Here is a 20,236-nt window from a genome sequence, read left to right as displayed (position 1 = left end):
ATAACTGGCAGCAGCTTCTGCCCAGCCTTGCTTTTTTTTTTGTTTGTTTTTCCCTTTTTTTGACCTAAGTTAAGAGGCAACTAGAACTAGTCCTTGATTTTGCAGTACTGTTTGCAGGTTCTGTGTACCAGCTGCAGTGATAATTTTTGTTTTTATCTAGAATATAGTACAGTGTCTGAGGCTTTCCTTTTCCTTCCAGTAAAGATTTACGTGATGTGAACATGAAATGGTTCTATGGCCGTGCCTGTAGTTTGTCTTTTCCATAGGTGCTACTTTCCATGGTATTTATAACTTACTGCCAGTAAAGCAAGATAATACATTGTAAACTACCAGCAATATAGTTTAGTTGTAGTTGACCTTGGAAGGCCTTTACAACATACACACAGAAATATATGAAAATCATCTGACTCATCTTTCAAAGTCCTTCAGTGATTCCAGATATGTACAGATAAATCTTTGCCCTGACAAACAGAACAGATATGATGGCCTTATGGCGAGATTATTTCTCTTAGACCCCAGAGATTTCAGTCCTACTTCTGGCTCTATCATTAACCTTTTGGATGACCTTGAACAAATTTGCTTTATTTCTGCCTGTTCCTCATGAAGGTGACCTTCCTGATAAACCACTGTTTTGAAACCCAGCCATGCAAAGCATCATATAAGAGCTTAGCAATGCTGGTTGCAACTCAGACTATGTAAAACAAGGAAGTGTAATTAGTCCTGCACTAGGTAAACTTCCATTTATGTAATTAATACTATTTGCTTTTTGACATCATCTGATTTTTCAAGATTACTTTGCATGAAAGCACCCAGGTAGAATGTGCTGACTCCTCAGGCAAGCCCAAAAACTGCTCCATAAATTCCAGAATATTTTGCTATCTTTACAATAGCAACAAGGTTTTTCCCCTGTCTGTGGACATTCAGAGCAGTATCTGTAGGGAAAAGAGGGGAGGGAGCTTTGAGCCATGTTGGACCCTCTTGATCTGGGACAGGTGTTTGCTGGAACCACCTAAACTGCAGGAGAGTAAATGCCCTGGTGCTGGGGGACTGACTTGGATAAAGGACACGGAGTGTGTGTGGCTTGAAATGCTCCCTTAGTTTCTGTCTATTATAAATCCTTATTTATCTGCTTAGTTAATTTGCTTTGTGACACCCTGGAAGATGAGTCACCATGTTGGTGTGAAGTAAATTTGGTTCTTGAAATCACTCAGACTATATTGGTCATACCTGGGGCAGTGTTTTGTCTTAAGAATGACCCCAGAAGTGTCTTGAATATTTGCAGGAGGTTTTTTGGGTGATGTTATTTTTATTTTAGTCTTGTTTTGCACACAAGCTCATGGTTCCTCTGCATTGTTTCAGCGGTTTTTTTTGCTTTCTAGAATAAACCCATGAGAATTAGATGCGTTAACTATGCTAAAATCAAACAATGTTTAGATGCCTCTTAGAGTTCTTGAAAAGATGTGACATTTTGATCAAATAAACCAGGCAACAGAATCAAAGCCAAGTGGTGCTTTAGTTCGGTATTTAATCAGAAATGTTGCCAATTACCCTTTAATTTCATCCTGTAAAGCATCACTTCAATGTTTATACTGTGAAAGTAAACCAGTCCTTTTTATCTTTTTTTTTTTGTGCATGGTGAAATGTTCACTGTTAATTAGAATGTACTTGATAAGAGGCCTTTGAATTACTGTGGATATTCAATTTATTCTGTTGAACAATGTCACAGTATTAAATACCATAATTGCCTTTATTCTGCCATCACCCTGCTCTGATAGGGGGACTTTCAGACACTGGCAATAACACATCATTCAAAGAAGAAGCCAAGCAAGGGAAAGCTTGTCTTCAAGACATCCAAGAACAAAAGGAGGACAAGAGAGAGAGTGACTCCAGTTCTTGTATGTATCTTGTGAATACAGATATCTGGTTCATTTGGGATAAATAAGGATTTCAGCAAGAGCTAAGTGGGACAGCTGATTTTCTGCACTGAGTGTGTGTGATAATGCCCATTTATGCCCTGCTTTAAGTTCTTTCTCTAAACGTAATTTTCTGGATGTCTGATGGTTTCACTTTGAAAATTACAGTTCTTTTTTTTCTCTCCTCTGTTTCAAATAAGTGATAATGGCAACATAAAGGCCTAATGATAATTATAGCTTAATGGTTTTGTCTTTTAAAAAAATTAAATTGCATTAGAGGCATGATCTATAGAAAAGCCTTTTCTATCACTCTGTTTTCTTTATAAATCCCATAAGAGGAGAACAGCTGAGTTTTTGCAAGTCTGAGAGATCTAAATTACCCAGCTCCTTGGAAGTCTCAGAATTTAGGAGATGCATCAGAAATGAGAAGGGGTTCTTTTCTTCAGGTTTTACATCTGCTGCCCATGATCCCCTTAACTGCAGTTGAGCAGCATCAATTTTATGCAGCATATAACAGATCAGATTGTGGAGTAAAAATGTATAAGTACTGCAGATTCCTATATATATTCATTGAAAATACTCTTCTTAATAAGTGTTCCCCTAGTAATATAATTGCTTAAATTTTTCAGTGTGCTTTCCCCTAGTACTTCAGTTAACTATTCCCACTGTCAAGTGGTGTAAAAGTATGAGGAAAATAAGGAATTAGTGAAGTTGTTTCAGTGTTTTCACCACAATCTTTCTTCTAGCACTAGCATTTCTTCAGTTTGCTTGAAAAGTTGTCTTACCCATGATCATGATAACATACATATAAGATTACAAACAAGTTATTTAGGTTTAATAAAACTTCCGAGGACACAGAAAGTGTGAATTCTGATTAAACTTGTATTACTTTTAGCCATAATTAGGACATTCGTGGCTTTTTATAGTAATATGATGTGCTGAAAATGTTTTGCACTTTTGGATACAATATGATAATATTGAAGTTGTTTGAAATCCTTTAGAGAAGTAATTCTCTCTTTTGGAGAGTCATCTGCAACAAAATTTATCTTCCCTATCTACAAGAGGTAAATGTGAATACTGTAACACTTGCGTAGTCGTGGGAATGATGAGATGAACAAGGGTGGTCTTAATCTCCACAACCACCACAAATCTTGGTATGGCTTTTGGGCTCTGTGTAGAGGAGCAAATGGAACTTTCAGTTATAAAAGTAATGCTGGGAATTAAACTCTAAATAACAGAGCCCAAGCAGGATCAGCCCGTGCATCACGGGATGGGTGCAACGTGCTGCCTCCTAATCCTGAGAAGTGATAGAAACTTGAGATTAAAGAGAAGTGGTGTTGATTCCCCAGAACTGTCCTTCTCTGTGTGCAGTGTCTGAAGTGGAGAGCACAAAAGGCAGTGGTGACTGCCTGCCCAAACTGAACTACCACAGCTCCAGTGAGGACAAAGCCACTTCCAGCATCGTGCGGCTCAACGGCACAGTTGACAATCCCATGGCAGAAGGGAGCAGGGGTGAGTGGAGGGAAAATATTTGGGTTCTTGTTCAGTTTTGTGTATATATTTAACTTACAACGAGCTCTAAGTAGTGAGACTGAGTTGAGTTGTCCACTAAACTTTCAGTATTTTATTGGTGTGATAGCAGTGGCTGATGAAGTCTGTGGGAGTGAGTTTGTTACAGTCACCATATGTTGTGTCAGGAAGATGTGTCTCAATATTCTCCATTTCCAGATTTTTTTCCTGTTTGCTCTGATTTTTTTGCTGTAGTTAACATCTGCTTGCAAAATCCCAAAGTCTTGTTATTTTCTTATAACCTCCAGCAACTAATAAATTCCTTCAGCATGGAAAAGAAGTTTCTATGCAGTGCAATTAAAAGAAACTTGGAGGTGTTTTCACAAGTCTTCTTGATGGTGTCTCTCAAATTACTCTTGGCTTGTATGATTTATTCACTCTTAAATGTTTTATTGTCTCTGTCCCTGTCTAAAAGTTATGACCATGGTCAGCTCAGCATTTCAACCCCTGGCACAATCAAAGTGAATTCCCTCTCTGTGTTATAAAATGTTTGAAAGATGAGGCAAATTTGCATTCCTTTGTACTTTTGTTCAGTTTTCTTGTATAGCAACAAATAGAGCACCTTGTTTCATCTGTTTTTCAGAGCGTTCTGTGGGATTGCTCTTTACGTCATCTTTTGAGGATGCCAGTGAAGCAGAAGTTATAAAAAGTAAATCCTTAAGAAAGAGACATAAAAGTGCAGTAGAGCCTGATTTAAGGGAGATACCATGGGAAAGCAGGAGCAGGACCCTGAGTGGGGATGGCCTGGTGGGACTCATGATGAACAGAATCAATCAGGAAGCAAACCCTGGAGAAATGGTTGAAAAACTGGGAGCTGATGCCAAAATCCTGTCCAGTGCATTGCAGAAAAGCATAAGGCCAAAAACTCTTAATATCAGAACTTCCTCTTTAGGATCTAAGAGAGAAAGCCTGGAGAAAGAATCCAGTGATGAAGATGCAGCTTTTGATTGCAGTTTTACAGATAAAACAGAGTCTCCTGTTATCTTTGATCTGGAAGACCTGGATGCAGAACCAGAAACTCCTACAGCACCTCCAGTGAAATCCTCCAGTGAGAAACCCAGAAGGCTGCAAAGGAGAAGCAGCTTTCCAGTAAAGCCAGTTGAAAAGACAGATGTTGAAACTGGATTTGACCCACTGTCTCTGCTGGTTGCTGAGACAGAACAGCAGAAAGAGGATGAGGAGGAGGAGGAGGATAGAAGTGTTTCCACTCCCTCTGCCAGAAGAGATTTGGCTGAAGAAATTGTGATGTACATGAACAACATGAGCAGCCCTTTGTCCAGTCGTGCCCCGAGCATTGAGTTGCAGAAACCCTCTGATGACAGAAATGCTAATAAAAAGAGCCCCACAATCATCCAGCCTTGCAGGAGGTCCAGCCTTCCCCCAAGCTCCCCAAGGCCACCCAGTCTTACCAAATCCAAGAGTTACCAGGCAAAAAATGAAGAAAGGCCAAGGGACAGGCTTTGGTCCTCCCCAGCTTATTCCCCACACAGTCCAGCCAGGGAGCAGCCACAGGATACAGCCAGTGCATTAACACTGGTGTCATCACCCTCATTCAACTTGGACACTCTGTTAACACCCAAGTTTGATGTCCTAAAAAGCAGCATGTTTTCTGCTGGAAAAGGGGTTGCAGAGAAAGCAAGCAAGTGGTACTCCAAGTTTGCAATGTATGCTGCATCCTCAAAGGTAAATGTTTGTGATACAAGTTCCTGTAAATTAAGGAAAAAACTTTGTAAAGCTCTAATCACTGACTGTGATCTGATAAATCCCCCGTTTGAATGACGTGTATCTTTATAAACTATGTACACTTAAGTTATTTTAATCACTCTTTCATTTACCAGGACCCTAATTTTATTGTCCTGAATAAAATTTTAGTCTACCCTGGGTTTTGAGTGTGTTTATAATGAGAAAACATAAGTCTGCATTGATGTGTTGACAGAATGAAGATTGCTCTGCTTTCCCTTTTTAACCTAAAACAAGCCCACTTAAATAAGCAATACTGGTTTTAAGTTTTTATTGCTTTTAGGAGAAAAGGGAAATCTGCTTGGATTGATAGCCAAAGTGATTTAAGACTAGTTTTGGTCTGAGGTCACTTGTCAGAATGTTCATTGTCGCTACCAATTCAACCCAAAACCCTTGGGAATGAGGAGGGGCACAGTTGCCTTGCCTATCCTAATGTATTCCTACAGCTGCTGATAATTTTTGTAGCAACGGTGGAAAAAAGTTACAGGGTTAAAATTGTTACATTTCCACTTAGTTATTTTTATTATGAGAATCTTTAAAAAAATCCTCGTGTAGCTGTTTAACCCAGAGTGAAACTTGCCTTGTCTGGCATCAGTTCTGAACACAGATGTGGGATTTTCCAGGGGTTGGAGGTTCATGCCTTGAATGAATGAGACAAAGAAGGCTGCCCCTTTTTTTTTTCAGGAATATTTTTGCTTTCCAGTCGTTTTCTCAGTGGAATTGTGTTTTCTTCTCTCAGGATCAAAATTCAGACCGAGCAAGTGTTTCATCTCTTGGAGCTCTGGACTCAGAATCTACTTCTCTCACTGATGAAGATGTCTGCAATGATTTTGAAAGTGCTTCCCCTCAGGAGAATGCCACATCAGAAATTAAGGGCATTGGCCTCAGCAGGACAAGCCTGGAAAGCTCAGCTTCCCACGATGGCTCAGCTAAACAATTTGACCAGTGTGGTAAGAGAAGCTTTTGCATTGCAATCATCAATCTGTGACAAAACAAAACTATTCCAGTTTTAGAAGTTGCTCTTCCATAATTCTCAGTTTGAGATCATCCCAGTGACTTGTACTTTTTCTGGAAAGAGTGAATTTTTCCTTTCCTACCTGCAAACTATTACTCATACAGATATGTCCATGTCTATGGATTTTCTTACTGTAGAACCTTGGTTTGGAGTTTCTTGTGGAATAACATGCACAAATCCTGTTTCTGGATGCTACAGCTATGCAAATAGGAGACTCTTTGGGTTTTTGAGTATTCACATAATCATCTTATTTGTGTAAGCTGTACAGCTCCAGAAAATGTCTTTAAAAATATTCTAATGGTGACTTTATTGCTCTGATTTTGTTTTCTAAAAGTAATACAAATAAATTTTTAAAAATTGTTATAATTTTCTGTAAGCCACAGTTGAAGCTGATTCTCAGACAGACTTTGTAGATTCTTTCCCCAGTCTGTGCTGGATAACTGGTCATGACTGTGGGATGAGTTTCTGTGCTGCTGTCATTATGGGATACAATGTGTTAAGCACAATTGGGATGAGAGGAAGGTCTGTATACCTGAGATCCCTGGATCTGGCTTCCCAGTTCGTGGGATGTGGAGGAACTGGAGAGAGGCAATGGAGGGTGGCCTGGAGATGAGGGATTGGAGGCTGAGGGGAGCCTGGCTCCATCACAGTGCCAAAGAGAAGGATCAGGGATGTCTGCAGTCACAAACAGCACCTCTTACCCTTTGCCTACTTCTTGTCCACATGGAAAGTGTGGGTATGAATTACTTACGATTTATTTCCAAGCCACCAACTGTTGTTATCAAAGAAAACTGAACATATGGAAGTTCTGTGTTGGTAGCTTTTATTTTTGCCTTGGTTGGTGCTGGGCAGATGGCAGCCCCACACTCCACGGGGCTTACGAGTAATTCGAGTTTGTTGTCTTCCACCACACATTTTATAACTGCTGCATTGTTTGGGCAGAAAAACAAGTTGCTAAAAATGCATTTTCTGAATAACTAATACTTTGGGTTTCTTCTGTTAGCAGGCTCTCTTTCAAAGTTCCCTTTACCTGACAAATCAGAGTTGATATCTTCTTGCAGTACAAGCAGTACCAGTGTGTTCCACAACTATGCTATGGAGGTACAGGATGATTTATTGATCTTAAGTGATACACTAAAAGCATATGTCTTTAAATATAGATGTTACCTGAACCCCTGTTAAGGTTCAAAGCTTCAGACTAAGCCACTGAAAGATAGATGAATATTTCTGTGATAGAGTAGATTTGATTTCAAATCCCGCTCTAGAAAGGTCTTTATTGCAGTCACACCTTTTGGTCCTTAAAGCTGCAGTTCTCAAGAGTTTGAGAATTGGATGCCATTGAATTCAGGCATCTAAATCCCTTGTGGAGATAAATTTGTTTGAAGTGAAAATACCAAGCCTATAATAGCACTGTGTTTAAAAATACGAAAGAGAACTAGCTATTTCTTGTTGTATTTTCTGGTAAGATCATTTTTCTTTTCACTGTTAGGCTGCTTTTGGTTGGCTCTTTCTTCTGTTTCTTTTTTTTTGTTTGTTTTTCACTGGATTTAGAATAATGACTGGTCATTAGCATCCTTTTTCCCCCTCATTTGTATAGTAATGACAGTCATTACAGAAGTGTTTAAATTCTAATAACAATTTATGTAGCTGTGTAAATATTCCTGTGCGGTTATGTTTGCAAACAGATTACAAATGACACGTCATTGTTAATAGAAAATATTAAATAACTGATTTTAATCTGAGAAGCCATAGAAGGATGAACTTGTATGCAAGTGGTGTTCACTAAAGGGCAGAGATTTTGGCTGCAGTTTTAAGTGCTTTGTGAAAGAAGAGTATTTTTGAGACCATGTTCCCGTGTGTGCAGGTCCTCATCTCCAGCTGCTCACGGTGTCGGACCTGTGACTGTTTGGTTCATGATGAAGAAATCATGGCAGGCTGGACAGCAGATGATTCCAACCTCAACACCACCTGTCCCTTCTGTGGCAACTTATTCCTGCCTTTTTTAAGCATAGAAATCCGAGACCTTCGGCGGCCGGGACGGTGAGAGCAGTGCCTGAATTGTCCTCAATTTTGAATGCTTATTATTGGGAAGAGGTTTTTGTTGGGTTTCTTTTTTTTTTTTTTTTTTTAGATCAAATTAAGATTTTTCTTTCCCTGCAGGTACTTTCTGAAATCCAGCCCTTCCACAGAAAACATGCAGGTCCCATCCCTTTTTTCCAGTCAGAGTGGGAAGTCCTGTAACACCACAGCTGCTGTTGGCCTCACTACGTCTCTGATGTCTGTTCAAGAGGATATCAACTCAAATAGGTAAATGTGAATTTCCTGCATAGAAATCACTCAGGTTCTCTGTGGGATATGCATGTACTCCTTATGAACTGAAATGCATTTAATAAGACACTCTCTGAAGAGGAGAGATTGACTTGAGAGAGGATCTCTCTGCTGCCTCTCCCTTGTCTCAGTTGGCCACATCAAGCTTTCTCTGCCATTTCATCCCTGATATAAAAATTCATGTTGGCATTTGTAATTCTGCAAGTTTTATGAGCTCTTTTGAGGATGTTTGTGTTCATCATCAGTGCAAGGAATAAAAGTTGCACTGGAACATGAATGAGTGTGGTGGCTGACAAGGCAGAATTTGAAGTGTCAGGTCAATTATTTCCAGTTTATTTCTGTCTGTTTGTGTACATGTTTGAGAACTCAGAGTAAGACAAAAACCTGAGATTATTTACTTTTTTCCTCTCCACTAGCAAATCTAAGCAGCATGACAATGTTTGTGCCAGAAGTATCCAGATCCCCTCAGGAAGAAGACAAAATACCTCTGGGTCAGAATGTACGAGTCACCCTGTGGCGAGGAGCATCAGTACTTTTGGTCCTTTGGAAGAAGATGGGAAGGAAAACCAGAAGATCAGCCATATCATTCCTACTGGTAGCCTGCCTGCTACTTTGCAAGGACCAACAGTGTGTAGTTTTTCTACCTTAAAAGTCATTTTTTCATGTGTGCCATAGATTAGAGAAATGTGAAACAGCATTAACTAAGAGAACAGAATTAACTCTCCTAAATTACAGGAAATACTAGCTTGTATTATTTAAACCAGTTTTAGTTGTAGCTTTTAGATGTTGGTGTGTCTCATAGGGAACAAAAGCATTTGTGAGACTTTGTAAAGATAGTTACATTTGAACTAAAGGCATTATTTCTCTTTTATTCCAGGATTCCTTGGGCCTGGAATGGCGCTTGCCTAGTCCTGATCCTATAACAGTTCCTTACCTCAGTCCTCTAGTGGTCTGGAAAGAGCTTGAAAGCTTACTTGAAAATGAAGGGGATCATGCAATAACAGTGGCAGACTTTGTAGATCATCACCCCATTGTGTTCTGGAATTTGGTCTGGTATTTCAGGCGCTTGGACTTGCCCAGCAACTTACCAGGATTAATACTTTCTTCTGAGCATTGTAACAAGAACTCCAAGGTATGACATATGAGAAGTGCTTGTTTTCCCATATAGGAAATCATCAGGTAACAGAGTAACTCTTAGAAATGTCTTACAGTATGCTGGGCCCAGTCCTGAGTTGGTGAATAATTTGTGAACTGAAGGAAAATCTGTGAAACTCTGGATCTTGGGCTCAGCAGTACATGTTTAACTCCTGCAAGTCAAACTGTAATTTGTGACCCTCAGTTTCAAAGAGGATAAGTTTCTAGTTAGTTTTATTGCTATTTGAGTAGTTAGGCAGTAGAAGGAGGAGGAATTTTAGATTTTAGGACTGTAGGAAGATACACAAAATACTGTGTCACTGAATCCCATTCAGATTTAGCTTTCTCTAGTTTTAATAGCAAAACTTTTTACCATGAGGCCTGTAGATGTGAAGGTATATGTTAAATACAGAAGTCCTTTGTCATGACTTTGTAATAAAATACTTCTATGTGCATTCTCCTGTTCAGATTCCACGGAACTGTATGTCAGAGGACAGTAAATATGTTCTTATTCAGATGCTCTGGGACAATATGAAATTGCATCAGGATCCGAGGCAGCCTCTGTATATTTTGTGGAATGCTCAGAGTAAGTTCTGTTCTTGTGGGTTTTTTCGTGGTGTTTTTCTAAGAACAGTTTTCATTTTGAGCAACTGAAGCCTGTGTGTTGAGAAAAGATGTGTTTGTGGATAGTTCACCCACGCTACAGTACTGTTTTTTGATCATACTGCTTTTTGTCTTGCAGGTCAAAATCGCACTCTTTTGTTTGAGAGTGAGTGTTCAGTTTGGTGTTGCTCTTCTCAGTTTGTGTGACTTGTTTTGGGAGGGTTCTATGTTGGGCAGTAAACTGCTTGAACAGATTGAGTTTGCCAGCATTTCTGTTTCAAATCATTGACTTGTGTTGCCAGTGACTTTTTCTTCATTGGAAGGGAGGAATAAGAGGGAATACGTTTCAGTGACTCAGTTCATCCACTTAGCTCATTGCCTTATTTCTAGAATTTGCTTACTAAGAATTTTGTTGCCAGTGTTGGATCATCTGCCTGAAACCAGCTCATGACCCATTGCAACTGTTGAGTTTTCTTATGTGCTTTCTGTGTTTTACACTGATATTCTTTTGGATTTGATGTTTTTGTTCACTACATACATGTCGATGTTTTCACAGCTTCTGTAGCCTCCCACCCTTTTTTTTAACAACTTTCTACTCCCTGCATGAAGACTCTATTTATTCTTACAGCATTTCTAATGTTTTTCAGCCCAGAAGTACCCAATGGTGCAGTTGTTGCAGAAGGATGATGACTCCTTTAACCAGGAGCTCTTGAGGAGTATGGTGAAGAGCATTAAGATGAACGATGTGTATGGACCCATGAGTCAGATATTGGAGAGGCTGAACAAGTGGCCACATATTAAAAGACAGAGGTAAGAGCACCAGCCTGCCTGTGTGGAGGAGAATTGGGCAACAATGAGTGTTGTAATGTGAATTACATTTCCTTAGTGTGTTTTGCAATGAAAAAAGCACTGTTTTTCATCAGTGTTCTCAAATTTGTCACTCAGTCTGGTAAATAATCTTTTTTTTCGTAATAACTTTCACAAACTTAGTTTCTCCAATTTTTTCATAAAACGTTGTTGCTTTTTCCTTTCCCTCTCCCCTTCACAACCACTTCTTTTTCTTACCTCAGAATGAAATCAAGTAGGGAGTGCGTATATGTGTATATTTTATTGACAAATGTTATTTATATGTTAGTAGATTTTTTAAAATAAAAACCCTAGCCTTATTTCTAGGGTCTAAGGGTAGATTTGAGGTTTTAAGTCTTCAGTAGAGAACAGAAGAGCTAAGAGAGGTTAGGTTTCATATTTAGGAAGGTTTTTCCATTAGCAGTGGAATTAGTGAAAATTATTTCCTGTGAGTTTCTATTCCCTGGATTTACTGATTTATACTGGGATGTAGAACAGTCTTGTCAACAGCTGCAGCACTGACAGGGTGTTTATTTGCTTGTCTGCTTGCTTTTTCAAGCTAATACAGAAATGCAGAAAAGCAAATTGGAATTTGGGAATGTGGTTGAAATAAGTGCATGTTTCTCTCTCCATGTACTTGGTACAACTTCCACAGTGGTTGCCTTAAGGACCTCCCATGAGTGATTTCCATATGTGGGGAATCCAGGGCATTCCCCAGAGGTCAGAAATGACAACATTTTGGAGGTGGCAACCAGGAATTATGTTCAAAATGCCTCTTTTTAAAAAACTTTATTTTTAAATGCTTCAATCTACTTTTAATATAGATTGTTTTGTCATATATTGTTGCAGTATAGAAATTAACTTTATTTTTACCGTTTCAGGAGCCTTTACAGAGAAATACTGTTTCTTTCACTTGTTGCCCTGGGAAGAGATAACATTGATATAGGTGAGTTTTTTTCAATTATTAACTGAGCACAGCTGATGAGTGTGTGCAAACTAGTTGTTCAGCTTTTAAAAAAAAATTAGGTGAGTGCCACTCTGTGGTAAGTGCCAAATAAAAAGGACTTTATTTTTTGCTGATAAATGCAGCTGTCATGGCATTTGGGTGTTTCTGAGCACTAGGAGTTGTTTTTCCCTCCCTGCAGATGCTTTTGACAGAGAGTACAAAATGGCCTATGACCGACTGACCGCTAATCAAGTGAAGAACACTCATAATTGTGATAGGCCCCCGAGCACTGGAGTGATGGAATGCAGAAAGATTTTTGGAGAACCGTACCTTTAGATATTCCTGGCTAAAGAGGTGATATCTCTGACGTGTACCTGTGTAAAATAACCACTTCAGTCACAAGGAACATCTCAGTCTTCAGTGTTGGAGAGCGTGCGTGCGTGGAGGCCTCGGGAAATTGGGCCTGTCTGCGGTTGTGGAGACGGACAGAGAGGAAAACGGGCCAACTCTTATTGCCCTGTTCCCTTGTCCTTTCTGCAGATCAATGTGTAGAAAGGAAGGTTCTAAACAAAATCAGTTCTTTGACTTGGGACAGCAGATTACAGCTCCCTTAAAACAAAAAGTGAAAAAAAACCCAGGTGGACAGAAACAATGCACTGAAACTAATGTGAGCGAAGGAAATTCTTCAGAATCTATTGTTTACATAGAATATTCATGATGTTATGAAGAGCATACAAAGTTGTATTATACATATTTTAAATTGTTTATAGTAAGTTGATATTTTTTTAATTTTTTTAAATTACTGGAGTGAATTTTAAATGGACTTGCTGCATAAGCAATACAGTGCTTATTTTTTTTGCAGTACACTGCTATTTATAGTAACTCGTCCAGTTACTTTTTGAAGAGTGATTGGTTTTAAAGCAGAATAGAAAATGTTAACCTTCACCTAGACAGTACTTAAGATCCAGGATTTCTCTCATGCACACTTGGAAAACGTGTTACCACAGCAATCAGAAGGAAGGTATGGTAAAAATCTGTAAAACTCTACTAATAATGAACACACTGATGTCTCTGTAAAACACTTCTGTAGAAATCTCCTCTTCCTCTCGTGTTCCCTTCCCTCCCCACTCCCCAGGAAAGGGAAAGCCTGTTGAAGAGTCCTACAGATTGTTATGGAATCAGCCCATCTCAGCTGTTGGCATTTGTTGGTGTGACCTCATCCCAGATGGAACACAAAGCAAATGCAGCAGGTTCCTCACAAACCGCAGCGTTCGGAGTCTCCGTGGTTGTGTTAAAACACACTAAATATGACACGTTCATAGTGCTAACCCAAAGCTCTTAACTGAAGTACAGACAGCAAACCTGCTACAGGGAATTTATAGGGAATGTAACCTATTGGGGCATATTGTGCATAGTTAAATGTACTTGGAATGTTTGGTCTCTATTTCACAGGCAAAGCAACTTTTTTTCTCTGAAGAGAAGCGCTGTGTCAGTCCTTGTGGTGGAGTCATGGCTTTTGCCTCATGTTTTCTTGTTCTAGACATTTAAAGAAATGTTCTGTGCTCTCAGTCACATAGCAACTCCTCACCAGAAGGTAGGCTACAGGGAAAATATCAGAAGTCTTGTGTGGAGGTGGGAAAGCAGACATTGAACTGTATAAAACACCCTAAACAAATTAAATCATGCTTTAACAAATAGCTTTATTTTAAGTAATCTTAATGCATTTTCCAATTCTAATTTCTTTTAGTCGTTACTGTTAGAATATTTCTAAATATCAGCTGTTACATTAGATTTTATATGGCAGTCTGCCTACCAGCAGGTGTTTTTAAAAACATCTTTAGTTTGCAAGTGTAATAAACCAGCAATATTTAGTTAGGCAGAAAGTGCTAAACTTTAAAGCTCACATTTACTCTATTAAATGAAATAGAGCGAGCCTTAGAGGCTTACATGAGAAGTAATGCTGCTATGAAGCTCTGTAACCTCCTCCCAGACCTCTGTAAAGTCCTAAGAAGATGGTGCCCTAAGGAGAAAGGGTTTAAAACATGCAGAGCTGCAGGAATGTGCTGTTGATAATTGCAAGATGCAGGATACAGCTTCCATCGGGTAATGCCTCTTCTCTAACGTGCTGCTAATTATGTAGCTGACCTTTTTGAAAGTCTCCCCCACCCTGAGGTGGAGCTGGCAATGCTGCCCTCAGACCGTTGTTCACATTTAATTTATTTTAACCATTTGTGATGCTCTTTGTCCTGCCACGCTTGTACAGTGTCCCTCGTGCATGACATGGAGCTCCTTTCCTCGCCCAGGTACATGGTAAACACACCCCCTTTGTTCTTCTGAGCTATTGTGAAAAAACAGGCTATTTCTGACCATATTCCCTGTGAGTAGCCCTTAGTGTGCATGGATGCTCTGCTCTGTGCAGCGGGAATGCTGCATTACCATGGAAAACTCGCCTGCAGTAGTTGCTGTGTATTTAAGCTCATCCCCGTGTTCCCAGCTCCCTGCAGTTCTGCTTCCCATGCCATTTACCACTGGGGCAGCCACTGTATCATGGGACCTTCGGGCCATGAAGGAGAGAGAGCAGGTGCTTTTTCCGGAGCTGCCGTGGTGCTCAGAGGGGCTGAGCTATGACCAGGCTTCCCACCCCGTCCCGGGGTGGCGGAAGCGCCGAGCCCGGTCCGTCCCTGGACACGGCACTGCCGAGGTGTGTTGGTGCAGGTGATCCATCCCAGTCCCAGCTTCCTTGTAAGTACTTCCAGCTGCCTTCAGGCTTAGAAACCCAGCACTTTTGCCGCTTCATTCCGGTGTCCACAGTCCTGCAGTGTTCCCAGACAGTAGGTGCTGCCCCAGGAACAGGATTGTCCCTCAGCCTCCCAACAGTCCTTCAATATTCCTGCATCCCCAGCGTGGCACTCCTGAAGCATTGCTGATGTTCATTGGGGTGTGCTTTTGAATTACTAGATCATGTAGTGGCTCATAAGTGACATCATTATACTTAATGAATTGTTTAATAAGGTCTGTTGCGAGTCAGTCCACTGTAGAAATATATCAAAATAGAGTTGGAATAACAATATATTATAAATGGGAAATTTTCCTCATTCGAGTCATAACGTTCCAAACGTAGGTCCCGAGGTGGATAATTTTTAAGCACCATGCAATTCAGTGTTGAAACAGTTTTCAAATCTCACTGTCCTTTATTAGAAAAGCAATTTGACTATATTTTCCAATACTGCAAAGATGGATAAATAAAATATTTGAGACATATTTTCAATTTAAAATTTTGTATGAACTGAATTTTCTCCTTTTGTGTACTAAATAATGCTTATGTCCAAAACCTTAAACAAAGGTTTTACATTTGCAGTGCAATATATATTTTGCTTTACTTATGGTTCCACTGGAATAATTATTGGAGATGAAATACCGAAATGTGAATAGGAATTGTGCTGTTTCTCTGACACTGCCGTGTCCCATTTGAGAGGGTTTGCTGTTGGTACAGTTACAGCCTGATGAATTTGACTTCCACTGGCAAATTAAATGATTTGTACCCCAAGAAAGAGAAAATTCCTGCGTGCAAAATCTTTGTGTAACAAATGGGAGATGCAAACAGTAATAATAGAGAGGGGTATTTCTGGATATTATCTCACTGGGATTTAAAAATGGTACTTTGTTAGTCTGCAAGCAGCACTTTTTAAATGAATGGTTGTAGATTTGTAAATATGTAATGTTTAAATTTTATTTACCAAAAACCAGTATGTTGGATGTTTGCTTTGGTTTGTAGTTCCTTTAAAATAAGCAAAGTCAGTGTTCACAATGTTAAGTTTTTTTTCTGTCTCATCCAAAAAAAAAGAAGTTTTACAGTGAGTCAATAAAAAGCTTAAAATCTTTCTGGTTATTTTCATTAACATTTTATTAGATGGATTAGAAACATCTGCAACTCTTAACTGCATTGTTTGCTCTCGTGAGGTGTTAACAATAACCCTCCCAGGTTTGTTGAGGTCAGTGGCGTTTTTTTCATCATATCTGTGTAGAAAACAGTGCAAACAACAGGAATTAGTGCTGGGTGCTATAGTCTGTAAATAGCAGGGATTAGTGTCAGGATGAAAACAAACCCCCAGCAGTTCAACTTCTTGTTGCAGTATTTGATTCCTGGCCTTAGTTTTAGTGCATAAGCATGTGCTGTTTGATATTGTATCTGTTCTGATCCTAAAGAAAAATAGCAGAGGCTGACATACCACTTGAGATTTATTTATTTTTAGCAAGTTAAAGATATTTTATTCTCAGTAAGTTTGTTACAATTCTGGTTCCTTTTTTTTCAGTAGAACATTAGCTACCTTAAACCCCATTTGATGCTGCTGTATCCTCACACACATCTTGAAGTGTCCAGCCATCATACAGATACTGGGCAGGATATTATCTTGTCTTCTAACATCACACTGATGATCAGAAACACAAAGTAAAGAGCAAACATGGTGAGCCCCAGCATTTTGTTCATTTTCCATTTACAGACAGCGATGGAGATAATCACAAACAGGAGCATGAGGAAAAGGAGAACAATTGCACAAAACAAACCATTGCTGCTCACTGCCACGGGGCTGAGGCCATTGAAGACAGAAAAAAGGAACCAGGGAACTGGCAAGCTGCAAGTAAAGGAAAAGTAATTGAAATAAATGTTTTAAGGCAGTTCATTTTCTGCATCATAACTAAGCAATTTTTCCAAAGTCTTACAGGGGGGAAAAAAATGCATGATTGCATTCAATGTAGCTCAGCATAAATCTAAACTAGATGTTGTTTGTATCAAAATTGCATTTGGATAATGCTTCCACTATCATAGTGCAATCCAAGAGGCTGAAAGGACCTATAAATTAAATGTCTTGGGCTGTAATAAAGAAATGTCCTGATGCTTTATGATGGAAGATACAGGCACTGATCCTGCCCTTGCCTGCACAGGAGCTGGATGTTTCTGAGTGCCCAGATCTTGTTCCTGCCTGTAAATCTTTGATGTTTACCAAAGATTTCTTGAATTTTTGTCTTGAAAAAATGGTAATTTTCTGTTGATTGAGAATTAGGTGAAGATGGTGGGCTGAGCTGTAACACTTTGTCTTTCCTGGCTGGGTTTGGGTGTTGTTTGGTTTGGGCTTGGGTTTTTTGTTTGTTTTTTTTAAAGGAACTGGTTGCCCAGCTGCCCTTCATTTAAAGACAGCTAAAATTAAATTAATGGGTATGTTTGGAATAAAACCAGCCTTGTATTTTAGAAGAAATGCATGTTTTAGCACTGAAGTGGTACTCACCCAACAGTGATATCAAAGATGTTGCTGCCCACAGAGCTGGACACAGCCATGTCACCCAAGCCTTTCCGTGCCACGATGACACTGGTGATGAGGTCAGGGATGGATGTTCCTGCTGCCAGGATGGTCAAACCCATAATTTCCTCTGATATCCCAATTGTTTCCCCAACCTAATCAACACAAATTGGGTAGAGCTGTTAGCACTGGAACAGGGACTACAGTTGCTCTGTGCAGTTTTGGGGTTTGTGCCATACTGGAGTCATAATAATCTGAATCCCCTAAACATGGGAGCATTTTGCTGCTTTGTAGGATTAGAAAGTTAAATTTCACAGTGTCTGTTGATCCTGGATTTGCTCTGCAGTGCAGGGAATCTGATCACAGTGATGCCAACACTGAGCAAGGTCAAGTCAGCCACAGCACAACTCTGCTGTCCTCAGTCCACCTCTGCTGGATGTTGTCCACTTTTTCCCTCTCCAGATTTAACATCAGCTATACAAGATCTGAGGGCTTTTGGAAATGACAGTCCTTGGATTTATGGCATGATCAGCTATATTGTGCATGTGCAATATATCACTAAATACAGAATGGGGGGAGTGATTCTACAAGATGGAAGTAGTATTTCCCAGAATACCAGGTGAACATTATGGCAGGGGGAATTGAGATCATTTAGCAGCTTCCAGAATCAGACCCTTTATTTTCCTAGAATTTTAATTAGATAATGGATAATTATGTTCTGCACAGAAACATTCATCAATGAAAAGTCAGAATTAAGATAAATCTTGACAGTACTTTTCCTTTCATTGCACTTTCCTTTCACTGATGCACAAACTCCCTTGGAAGCTCTTGGAAAAGAATGAAGCTTTGTCAAATCAAAAAAAAAAGGAAACAGAAAATTCCCTTTTGAGTTCTAACAAAACAAAGTTTCTACTGTTGTGATGGGCTGCAGCTGTAATTCATGAGATAAAATGCCAAGTGACACTGTTGCCTCTCTCCATCTACTAGTTCTGAACGGGTGATTTGCAGAGAGAACACAAACCCCTCACCTGGTGAGCCCACCACACCATGAGGTAAGAGAACACAGCAATCCAGAGGATGGATCCAAAAAACGTGATGACAAAGAATTTTTTTGAGTCCTGTCGAAATCAAGTTTGGAAAGAAAAAAAAAAAAAAGAGAGAAGTTTCAGGCAAGTTAATAATCCCCAGTGAAAACTATTCACCTGAAACACTTCCCTGCAGTTGATTTGCTTTAACTTGGACCCTGGTTTCTATTTGTATTTCTGGTTTTCAGCTCAATTAGGTGACCTGTAGTTGCTAGAATTTGTGGTTTATTAAATTAAGTCTCTGTACAACGTTCCACTGCAGCTGGGCCTCCTGTCCCACCCCCTGCAGCAGTAACAGCACTTCAAGTATGCAGAGGCTCCAGACATGGAAAAATGGAGCTGGGGACTCTTGCCCAGAGGAAATCTATAGCTCAGTTAATGACTCCAGTAGCAGAAAGAAGACAGATTCTTACAGGGTTCCTGACGTCAGGCAGAGTGCTCCAGAGAGGAAAGACAATGGGAAAGAGGAAAAGGTAAATGGCTTGTTTTTTCCTTGTTTCTGGCCATTCCAGAGATAAGGGCTCATCGTTTTCATCATCATCATCATCTGTGCTGTCCTCATCACTGTCTTCCTCACTCTCAGAGCTGCTGTCTTCTGAGCTGTCACTGCTTGATGAGGGCTGTAGATCAGGATAAAAAAATCAAAAAGCCAATATGTTTTCATATCTCCAAGGAGCTGCATTTATTCCCCCTGGCCTCACCTGGGCAGAGCTCAGATTTGTAACAGGGCTAGGGGCACCCACAGGCCCCATCTCACTACTGTGGGCAGGATCCAGGTTCATCCTACCCCAGCACCTGTGTATAGTCAACTAAATTGCATCTGTTAACTAGAACCACCTTTTAGATGAGGTTTTGACACAAAATGTCCTTGAAAATCCTTTCCTCATCAGAACAGCCAAATTACATCACCTGGAAGGAGGGATTTGGGGAGCAAAGCAGAACTGTACACTGGGGAGCACAGGACAGGCACATACCAGGATCTTCCCTTGCCCTGGAGTACCCCCCTGGCCTCAGAGGAGTGGAAAATACTATACAGGATCAGTTGGTGTCATATTTTGGACCTGATCTGTGTTTGTAAGCCAAAATGTTTCAGCCCAATATTAATAAATCACTGCACAGTCTATATATAGCTGCCAGTGACATGAGTTGGATCCTGTCCCAAAAGCTCTGGAGAGGGAAGAAGGGAAGTACATGTGAAGGTCGGCCTGGAGGGAGCACTTCCTGCCTGTGACCCTGATTTCAATACCTGTCCATCCTGTGGTACATCTGCCTTCTGTGTGGCTTTGCTGGGCTCAGAGTCATGGGCAGGAGTTACCTGGATGGTGCTTGGGGCCTTCTTTTCCTCTTCTGCAAAAAGCAATAAGAAGGAACACTGGGTTTAATTGTCAGGGGCTCACCTTCCCCATGGTCAGCAGGGAGATCTGACCTCCCTCCCAAAACGTGTGGCATTTCAGGTGAAACCCTGTCAGACTGCCTAGGTTTGCTGTGGTTGTGATTAGTAAATCTGGGCAGAATCTGACCCTCCTGGAGTAGAATGAGACCTTGATGTTCCTATGACTTCCTCTCCAGAACTGCTGTAAGAGACACTTGTAACAACAGGGAAATGCTAATTACCTCATCTACAGCTGATGAGTATTTCCTGGTTGCTTTCTGGATTCTGAAGGTCTTACTAAAACCATCCTTAAAAGCCAGAAAGGATGTAAAGCCTTGCTTCTTTTTTGGGTTTTTTTGTATTTTTTTTTTTTTTTCCAGTGAAGCAT

General features: G+C 40.1%; 2 protein-coding genes across 10 annotated transcripts in view; one reads left to right on the top strand and one right to left on the bottom strand.

Moving 5' to 3' along the window:
• DENND4A (DENN domain containing 4A) overlaps positions 1-15,975 on the top strand; it is a 51,251-nt gene extending 35,276 nt beyond the window's left edge. For 5 of the 8 annotated variants that reach the window (XM_064669234.1, XM_064669232.1, XM_064669233.1 and 2 more), the window contains exons 20-33: positions 1,776-1,895; positions 3,285-3,425; positions 4,066-5,165; positions 5,962-6,172; positions 7,241-7,338; positions 8,102-8,277; positions 8,398-8,544; positions 8,982-9,192; positions 9,443-9,697; positions 10,168-10,285; positions 10,442-10,468; positions 10,950-11,112; positions 12,030-12,094; positions 12,294-15,975. In XM_064669234.1, the coding sequence (XP_064525304.1) occupies positions 1,776-1,895; positions 3,285-3,425; positions 4,066-5,165; positions 5,962-6,172; positions 7,241-7,338; positions 8,102-8,277; positions 8,398-8,544; positions 8,982-9,192; positions 9,443-9,697; positions 10,168-10,285; positions 10,442-10,468; positions 10,950-11,112; positions 12,030-12,094; positions 12,294-12,430 (2,969 nt within the window). In that variant the 3' untranslated portion in view covers positions 12,431-15,975. The remainder of the gene's footprint in view (positions 1-1,775; positions 1,896-3,284; positions 3,426-4,065; positions 5,166-5,961; positions 6,173-7,240; positions 7,339-8,101; positions 8,278-8,397; positions 8,545-8,981; positions 9,193-9,442; positions 9,698-10,167; positions 10,286-10,441; positions 10,469-10,949; positions 11,113-12,029; positions 12,095-12,293) is intronic. The other 3 variants (XM_064669235.1, XM_064669237.1, XM_064669236.1) reach the window with 3 other exon arrangements.
• SLC24A1 (solute carrier family 24 member 1) overlaps positions 14,257-20,236 on the bottom strand; it is an 18,177-nt gene continuing 12,197 nt past the window's right edge. For both annotated transcript variants that reach the window (XM_064669239.1, XM_064669240.1), the window contains 5 exons: positions 19,723-19,823; positions 18,890-19,096; positions 18,420-18,509; positions 17,380-17,546; positions 14,257-16,728 (listed from right to left, as the gene is read on the bottom strand). In XM_064669239.1, coding sequence (XP_064525309.1) covers positions 16,479-16,728; positions 17,380-17,546; positions 18,420-18,509; positions 18,890-19,096; positions 19,723-19,823 — 815 coding nt within the window. In that variant the 3' untranslated portion in view covers positions 14,257-16,478. The remainder of the gene's footprint in view (positions 16,729-17,379; positions 17,547-18,419; positions 18,510-18,889; positions 19,097-19,722; positions 19,824-20,236) is intronic.

The sequence above is a fragment of the Pseudopipra pipra genome, chromosome 12, assembly GCF_036250125.1.
Source record: "Pseudopipra pipra isolate bDixPip1 chromosome 12, bDixPip1.hap1, whole genome shotgun sequence".
NCBI classification, from domain to species: Eukaryota; Metazoa; Chordata; class Aves; order Passeriformes; family Pipridae; genus Pseudopipra; species Pseudopipra pipra.
Note: the sequence above shows the minus strand (reverse complement) of the source record. Positions and strands in the feature narration are given on the sequence as shown.